The sequence below is a fragment of the Nanorana parkeri genome, unplaced genomic scaffold, assembly GCF_000935625.1.
Source record: "Nanorana parkeri isolate BGI_ZX_2015 unplaced genomic scaffold, ASM93562v1 scaffold352, whole genome shotgun sequence".
NCBI lineage: Eukaryota > Metazoa > Chordata > Amphibia > Anura > Dicroglossidae > Nanorana > Nanorana parkeri.
Window position 1 is genome coordinate 8,559 of NW_017306620.1, and position 9,564 is coordinate 18,122.

General features: G+C 46.4%; 1 protein-coding gene across 1 annotated transcript in view; it reads left to right on the forward strand.

Moving 5' to 3' along the window:
* The first annotated feature begins 6,332 nt into the window (after positions 1 to 6,332).
* LOC108788802 (beta-1,4-galactosyltransferase 1-like) overlaps positions 6,333 to 9,564 on the forward strand; it is a 90,140-nt gene continuing 86,908 nt past the window's right edge. The window contains exon 1 of the mRNA XM_018558655.1: positions 6,333 to 6,456. Within this exon, the coding sequence (XP_018414157.1) occupies positions 6,333 to 6,456 (124 nt within the window). The remainder of the gene's footprint in view (positions 6,457 to 9,564) is intronic.

A 9,564-nucleotide genomic window follows, 5' to 3' on the forward strand; every position in this document is an offset into this window, starting at 1 on the left:
CCCGTGTAAAAGGGGCCTAAAGTAAAAGTAATAGTGGAAAACATCATTTATGGGGTTTACCAATAATTTCTGTCATGTAAATTCTTAATGGTCTACATCAGGCCTTCCTAAACTTTTTTCACCCTGTGACCCCTTTTCGCCCGAGGAAATTTTTACATAACCCCGGGTATATAGGTATATATAACAGGTATACAAATCAAACATTTACAGATATGAAATAAATTTTTTTTGAAACAAATAGTCTGCACGAATGTGCGTTTACATTTCAGGTTGTTTCATTGCAGCAAAGTAACATGAAAAAGTTTTTTACATTTAAATTCGTCCACAAACAAAAATTTGTACAGACTACCGCTAACGAATTTTGTCCAAAATGTTTGCGCATGTGCAGTGTTCATGTAACAAAACGCCACTAATCCATTGATTTTCGTACGATTCGAAAAAAGTTTTCCAGCATGACTGATCGAGGAAATCAGCCAGTTGTACCGTAATTGTGATCGTTCACTTCCCATCAACTGGCCGATTATTGTATGAAAACCCGTTCGATTTGTGAACGATAATCACAAGGTGTATGGACACCTTTAGACAGCCACTGCTGCTCATCCTCCTTTTACAGACAAGACTATCCAAGCCACATTGTTCACGAAAGGAAATACTCCCAGTCTCTGAAAAGAACGTTCGAGGTACTTTCACAACAAGTCCTCAAGATATCATTTTTTGCTCCCTCTGTGATGGCCGGTTGAGCTCTTTCATGTTCCACTTGTAACATGTAACCAAAAGGGTGGCCAACCAGTAAGAGTTCCTCTCCTTAATGGCCCAGATTCTGGGATCCTTGCACAGGCACTAGAGTATGAATGGGCCCTTCTGTCACAAATTTCCAGAGGCAGAGGAACTTGATTTCTTGGGGTTTACTGAGGACAATGTTGTCATCAACTGTCTCTCCCCATCTACATAAAACTCCCGCTACACTCTTCTGGCCTGCCTTAAAAGATCACGTAAGCCAGGGTACTTAACTAGGATCTGTTGAACTACTAGACTGAGAACCTGTGTGCTGAAGGGGACGGACAGCAGTTTGGTGTCATTGTCAAACACAACCTTTCCTGGCAAAATATGGTGTAGGATTAGCCATATCAGGGCCTACCCCTACCGAGCTCACAGAATGTTTACCTAACACATGGCAATAAATACACCCTTGTCATTGTAGATCTCATTTGTGTCAGCTCCTTGTTTACTATACAACTGGGAATATTTGCTTCTAATTCTAATAACTATTAAAAAATGTTTTAATCCATTTCAAACAAATCTTTTTAGATTAAATTAAAGCATATGAAATCTTAACCTTTGCAGTGGGGCCAACCTCAGGGTTAAGTGTTTGTTTTGTCTAGGGAGCTAAAATAACAAACATATACTCACTCAGACCCAGCTGGCTGCTAGACCAGTCCCTGCAGCCTCTCCCCCTCCGCTCCCGCGATGGAATGACCCTCTGCATCAATACACTGTATTGGACTTGTAGATTCATGGGTTTTTAGACCGCGGGAGCAAAGAGGAAGAGGGGCTGCAGGGACCACTTTACCATCCAGCCAGGTCCGACTTTCGGGTGAGTATATCTTTGTTATTTTAGCTCCCTAGGCAAAATGAGCACATAAAGTTTGAAGTGCGGGGGCACTCTACAACGCAAGGGTTAAGATTGAACATGCCTGGTGTTCTGTAACATTTAAAGCACATCTACACCCAAAAACAAAAATAAATAAATATGGCAGCTTACCGGTCCTTAGATGTGATGGCTGTTCTTTTTTTGTGTCAGCTGATACTTCCAGTTACACGCTTCCTGTCATAGAGGGACAATGTTCATTCACTGTACTAGAAGGAGGCAGAGGAACATGCCTGCTGAAAGTGCCATAAAGTAACCCTTTGTAAGACTTCCATCCCTACGCCACGGATGGAGATTCTTGTGTTGTGGGGGGAGAGGTGGAAAGGAAGGAGCGAGTATGAGGAGTAACAGACCTTTTCCTGCCGACTGGTAGCATTTATGTGCTTCTCCCACAGAACTTTGTGGTGAACAGTCATGTGCTTCCTCATGCATGCAGTGCCCAAATAACTGGTAGAGTTACCAAGCTTGATACACCGAAGGCTGAAGGTGTTAATCACTACTGTGTTGTCTGCAGCACATGTATGAAAAAAGGCCGACACTGCTGAGCTCTGTGGAGCAGACCTGAGAATACAAGAGGCCATCAATCATGGAGCAGTGCTGTCCGCTAGACTAGGGCATCTGCTTCTTCCACTCCTTTGCAAGCTGCCCCTGGACAACATCCTGCTTCACTTTGTGCCTCTGCTATCTCTGGCACACAGGCATGGTCTGGGACCTAAACATCATCCAAACCCTCCTCATCACTGGAGCCAACCTGGCAGTAAGCTGCAGCAACATCAGTGTCAATTGGTTTTCCCATGATTCCCTCTCCCTCTATACTCCTGTCGCTCTCCTCCTTAACATCAGAATAATTTTTTGTGCATCCTCCTGTGTCCAGTTTATCAAGTTGTGCTGAAATAATTCTGCCAACTCAGGGCTATGGTAGGATTAGCCTTGGAAGAGGTGGGACAGGGCTTTTGTAACTACTGATGACAGTGTGCTAGTCTGCTCCGGTAAAGGAGGAGGATAGTGAAGACTTGGTTATCCACTCCATCACTTACTCCATGTGATCTGGTCATATAGCACACCCACTGCCAGAAAACTCAAGCCCCATCCCTAGTTCTCAGTTATGGTCTTAGGACTACAGTACACCCCCTACGTTATGTAGAAGAGGAGTGGATTATGTGTTCTGTAGTTCTATCTTAGGATAGCAATGCTGATTCTCCAGAGTCCGTATAGTGAATGAACATTGTTCCCCCAGTACAGGAAGTGTGTAACTGGTAGGCTCATCATCTGAATATGGATAAAAAAACGAATTGCAGCCACCACATCTAAGCTGTACACTTAAAATTTTTGCTCCTGGGTTTAGAAGTGCTTTAACCACTTGAAGACCAGGTGTTTAGACCCCCTTCCTGGCCAGGCCATTTTTCAGTATTCAGCGCTGCGGTACTTTGACTGACGTTTATTCCGTCATGCAACGCTGTACTGAAATTAATTTTATAACATTTTTTGGGGACAGATAGGGCTTTCTTTTGGTGGTATTTAAACACCACTGGGGTTTTTATTTTTTACTATAATTAGGAAAAATTACAGAAAATTTGGGGGGAAAAAAGGTTTTTTTTACATGATGTTAGGAAACATTTATTATTACCCAGTTTTTTGGTAAAATATAAAAGATCGGATGCTACTCCCCATTGAGAAAGTCATAATTGAACAGGAAGTGATGTAAAGCACTTCCTGTTCATTCATAACTGAAGACACATGGTACTATTTACAAACACTGGAGCTGATCGCTCCAGCGTTTGCTCTGCACATTGGAACATATCTCTGATATGTACAGATCTCCTGCTGCTCGGCCACGCACAGAGCTCAGCCTGAGGCTTCTCCTCTGGATCCCCACTGCTCTCCCCCGCCTGTTTGCAGAGGGGATCCGAGGATAAGTGAATGAAGCGCTGAAGCTGGCAGGGGGGCGGAGGAGGGAGCCGCTGTCACAGCAGTATGTGCGAGCGGTGAGGAAAGAGAGAGCTGCCGGCTGTCAGATCCTGGCCGAGTGACTCTCTCCTCACTGATCGGCTATGCTGCTGTGACATATGCTCCCTCCTCCGCCGGCTACTGCACTTTCTTCACTTCTCATCAGATCCCCACTGCATACAGATGGGGGAGAGCAGCGGGGATCCAGAGGAGAAGCTGCAGGCTGAGCTCCCTGCTGGCTGAGCCTTGGATGCGCCTCCCGCACCTGCAGGACACAGCCAGTGTTCACTTTGCGATCGACTGGTAGATTGCGATCGACCTAATGCCCTAGACCCTGCCCTAGACCGAAGTGAGCAGTTTTTTTTTTTTATAAATTGTTTTTATTAGGTTTCATATAAAACAGAACAAAACAGACAATTATCACCAACACTCAGGGGCACATCATACATATGTTCAACAACACCTTATAACATACCCTCTCCGCCCGCCACCCCAAACCCCCCCCTTAACTAAAGCTGTGCAATCTACAAATACTGGAAGGATCAAATAATTAAATAAGACTGGTCAAGCTAAGACATAGCTAATTCAGAGTCTCAATGTGTGGGCAACACAGTAGCCTTATGTGGTCGCCAGTGACAATTGAGCCTCCACCAGCAGAGCCTTCCAGGGATCCTGGAATAACAGATTCTATTAATCCTCTCTAATTTTCTAGGGTGGGCGGGGCTGGCTTTTTCCAGTGCAACACAATCAGTTTCCTAGCGTAAAACAGTAAAATCCCTAACAGTGGCATGGGTAGATGTAATATGCTCAGTAAGACCCAGTAAGCAGATTCCCATCTCCGGCTGGATGTCTATCATCAGGAATTGTGATATGAAGTTCGCGATCTCCACCCAATAGGTCTGAATAGCCGGGCAGTCCCAGAACACATGACTTAATCCCGCATGGGAAAAGGTACACCTCCAACATGTCGCTGAGCTTGTACTATATATCCTGGCCAGTCTTGCCGGCGTATAGTACACCCTGTGCAACAGTTTATACTGTATTAGTCTATCCCTGGCCGAAATTAAATGTGTGAATGGATAATCCCAGGCCTCCCTCCATTCCTCCTAATCCAGATCCTGTACCTCTCTACGCCACTGTGCCCCACAGCTACTTAAGGGGTTGTAGCTATCAGGAAACAGAGTGCCGTACACCGTGGACAAGGGCTTACGTAGCCCCCGAGACTTCAGCATGCACTCCAGGGGGAGGCACAAAAGCTTCCCGAAGTGGGTGTAAACTGGGCTCGGAAGGCATGGCAGAGTTGCAGATAGCGGAAAAGAAAAGATCCCGGCAGCCCAAATTTGATACATAAGTCCGCAAAACTCATGATATGCCCAGCAGTGAGTATGTCCTCCAATTTTTTGACGCCCTTTCCGTCCCATATCTGACAATCCAAAATAGTGTGGAAGTGTGCCAGATTTGGGTTCCTCCACAAAGGAGTATGCGGGGACACAGTCAACTCTCCTCCCGCAAGTGCACTCGATAACTGCTGCCACGCCTTCAAGGTAGCTCGCATGGAGAGCGTGAGGTCATACGGGGCCCCACATGCCCTATACACCAGGGATGACAAGGCCTCATAGGAGCCCAGGCTTGCCGCCTCAAAGACCACCGCAGAGTCACTGTCCTCTCCCACCAGCAATCTGAGCACAACCCCCATTTGTCCTGCCAGATAGTATTTCCTCATATCAGGTAGTGCCAGTCCCCCTCCTGTCCAAGGCGCCTGCAGGATAGCCATCCGAAGTCTCGGTACCTGCGAGCTCCACACGAAGTCCCGGAACATGCCAGTCACCCCTCGGAAAAAACTCGCAGGCACCCACACTGGGGAGTTGCGCAGGAAATACAGCAAAACCGGGAGAACCTTCATTTTGAGCAGATTAACCTTCCCTATCATGAAAATTGGCAAATGCTTCCACGCCAGCAGCCTCCCCTTAACTTGTGCAAGGGCCGGGGCCAGATTCAGGGAGTGGTAGTCACCCACCCTAGCCAAGATCTTAATTCCAAGGTACGTGATCTGTGAGACCCACTGTAGAGGCTTTGATCCATCAGCCGAGCTTATGGAGCCCTCATCTAGAGGCCAGGATATGGGACTTGGCCCAGTTCACTTTCAAACCAGAAAACACAGAGAACTGATCAAGAATCCTCAGCGCCTCCCTAAGTGATGGTCCTGCATCTGCCAAAAACAAAATTAAGTCATCCGCATATAAAGCCAGCCGCTCTTCAATAGTTCCCACCCTGAGTCCCTCCAGCTTTGTGGAGGTGCGCAAGGCCACTGCCAAGGGCTCCATCATTAATGCAAACAGCCCCGGCGAGAGGGGGCACCCCTGCCGGGTACCCCTCCTCACCGGAAAGCCATCCGACATGAAAGCCATCCGACATGGCAGAACCTATCTTCAGAGCGGCTATAGGTTCTCTCGAAGTGAGCAGTTACCCCACAGTGCAAGGGTTAATTTTTACATTTCCTGGAGTTCTTCTTTCCTTTAATTTAAACTATATAGATTTGCTTGAAACCAGTTCAAACAATTGTTTAAATATTTCCAGGTGTAAAGTAAACAAGGAGTTAATACAAAAGAGATACATAATGACATGGGTGTGTTTATTGTCATGTGTTACAAATGTGAAGCGCATAGCAGGTCACATCACCTGTGCACTATACATATTCCATTAGAGAACTATTCAGCATTGCAGGATGCATCTCAGGATGGGTTACCTGAAGCCTCTTATGCTTCTTCTGTGTATTGCTGTTGTATTTCTGCTGGAACCAAAAACATTTTACATGGAAAAATATCTGGAAAGGATGAATATTAAAGCCACCATGCTACAAAGTAAGTTGAAAGTTTATATTGTTTTACCGTAAACAATGAAACATTTAATTTTAACAAATTCTTCTAAGATAATTGCTACAAGAAATCAGTACATTGCAAGCTTAAGGCCCCTTTTTACTCAGGTGTTGTCTGTTTACAGATCCTCGCTGATCAGCGCAGTATAGAACGCATGTCACTTTTATGACATCCGTGTCCATTCAGTTTTCTCCATCTTGCGACCCATGTTAGATCATGTTAGGGCAGTTGGATGTAAGCAGGCATGCAACTGTTCACATCTGAATACCTCCGATCCGTCCCAATCAAGTCTGCCAACATGAAACTGTTCCATTTTGTTTTTTCGGACCAAGACAGACAGGGGGGTAGTTGTATACAAAGAGACGCATGTCCACATACATCTGACTGCTTATAAAGTTACATTGAGCTTCAGATCAGGTCCGCCTGAAAAAGACAGATGGACCAGATCGAAACACTGTGTGAAAGGGGCCTCAATGGAACTGAAACCTTATTGTAATAGTGTTCTGTTCCTATGATTCACTAAAAGGTATATACATTTGCCAAGTGGTATTTCTTCTAAACATCTAATCATGATGTCCATTTTACAAAATTGAGTTAGGATGCACCAAATTACATTTTATTTGCGGTTACTTTTTCCAGAACTTCAGAATATGCTAGAGATAATTTATGTAGTATACATTCTAACAGGAACTGTTCTTAACCACAGTCTTCTAGGGCAAATACAGCACCGGACAGATCACTTGCCTTTTCAGGGTTTGCTCACACCAAATCCGGACCAGATCTGCATGAGTTCCTGCATATGCAGTACAGCGTGTTTTATGCCGAATTCCGGGCCATTTTTATCTGGAGGGGGGAACGCACTGAAATGGACTTTCAGTGCGTTCCAGAGCAGAAAAAAAATAGGGCATGCTGCAGTTTTTCCACATGCTCTAGAACTGAACACTGTGGTATGAACTAGAGCCCAAAATACCATTGGAATACACTGGTTTCACTTTTGATGTGTTCTGTAACTGCTCTGCATCTGCTCCACGCTTGGTGTGAACAAGCCCTCAAAAAGTTTTTTTTCCATGGCACACAGTAAACAAGTATTTCTGCAGTTCATGAAATACAGTCCTCTTCATAACATTAGTCAGCTTCCATCCTCCATCTCCCCTAGCTGGGTAACCGTAACATAAAGCCAGGCTTCCTTTTAAACACTCGCAGAAGCACCCGCAATCATGGGCTACACCTGTGATTACCTGCAACCACAAAACCTGGACTGGACATCTTACTTATCTGATGGGATAATGGCCCACTTTTCTCTCCATTATCTCATTCTCAACCCCAGGGACCCACAACACAATTTAGAAATTGCACAACTAAATCATACACCCTTTCCCTGGCATTTTTAACTGAAAAGAGGGATGCAATCTAAAGGGCTTGGTCTTAAGGTGCCCATAAACCTGCCGATTATCGGTGATCCCGCGATCGTACGAAAATCGGCAGGTGTATGGAGGACGTGTGACCGTTTCAACTGTACGGTCGCACGTCTTTTGTCTCCCGAGCAGGCTTGAAAACCCGCCGAGAATCGTACGATTTTTGGCGGGTTAGTGGCGTTCTCGGAAGACAAATGCCGCACGGGCCATTGTGCGCAATGCCCGTGCGGCATTGGAATCATCGGAAGCCCTCCCCTCAGCGGGGCGTGCTTGCGATGATCGCAAGTACGATCTGCCTGTCCAAGATGGGCAGATCGTACGAGCTTTTAATTGGTTGTAAAGTGTATGGCCAACTCTGCATAGCTCCCATTTATAACCATGCTTTGCCTTCTGTCACAACATAATTATCTATATAATAGGGGTGCGGAAATTAACGATTAATCCGTCGATTAATCGTTAATTTTTTTGATCGATCAAAATTATTTTGATCGATCAAAGTTTCTTTTGATCCATACTCACCTCTCCGCCGGCTTCCGGGTCTTCCGTCGGAGATCCGGCGACGTCACGGACATCGACGTCACCGGACTCCTCCCCCTTCCCCGAGTGGCTCTGTCGGCTAACGAAGGGAAGGGGGGAGGAGTCGGGTGATGTAGTTGTCGGTGATGGGTAACGAAGGGAAGGAGGGAGGAGTCCGGTCACGTCTCGGACATAGACTCCTCCCCCTTCCCTTCGTTACCTGACGGAATCACTTGGGCTGTGTGCGGTGACGCAGGTCTCCTCGGCCAATGCCCCTCCTTCTCTCTTCTCTTACATTAGCCTCTTGCCAGTCTGCATTCCTGAAAGGCCGAAGCCTCCTTTCAGGCCAGCGTCCAGCCCCTCTCACGTATGCTTTTATCCGGCAGGCCTGGACCTGCAAACCCTATTGTGTCCCTTTCAGGTCAGACACAGCTGAGGGAGCAAAATAAGCCAGCAAATAACAGTGGAGCTGCAATGCTATGAAGGTTGTTTATACCTGTTTACGTCCTCTGTCTCCTGGCGAGAGCATAATTAATAGCTTCTATTGCCATCTTACGATGGATGCGGTTCATGCCCCTTTAAAGTTAAGCCTTGATTGTATCTGGCATCCTCGGGCTTTATCACTTGTATGCGGTGTGATATTTTTGCTGAGGCTTTTAACCACTTCAAGACAAGCAGCGCGCGCGGGGGCGTGTCTGAGCGGACGTCTAAAGACGCCCGCTCAGATCTAGAGAGCTCCTGGGTGGCCGTTTTTTTACTACGGCCGGCCCGGAGGCAGTTAAAGAGCCAGCATTTCTGTTTCTGCCTCTCGTATAATAATTTTTAAAGGGGTTATCAAAACCAACAATACTGTCCATATGGCATACTTCAGCAGGCCATGCAGGGTAAAGCAACAGGTAGCCAGCCCAACAGTGGTGAGACCCCACAAAGCCATGGTGAGACCCCATGGAGCCCTGGTGAGACCAGGGCTCTGTGGGATCTTGCAGGGCTCTGTGGGATCTTGCCAGGGCTCTGTGGGGTCTTGCCAGGGCTCTGTGGGTCTAACAAGGCTGTTTAGACCCCACAGAGCCCTGCTACCCTGGTGAGGCCCCCTCAAAGCTCTGGTGAGACCCCCCTCTGTATGTGCGTTATAATTAATCGAAATTAGTCGATTAATCGATTT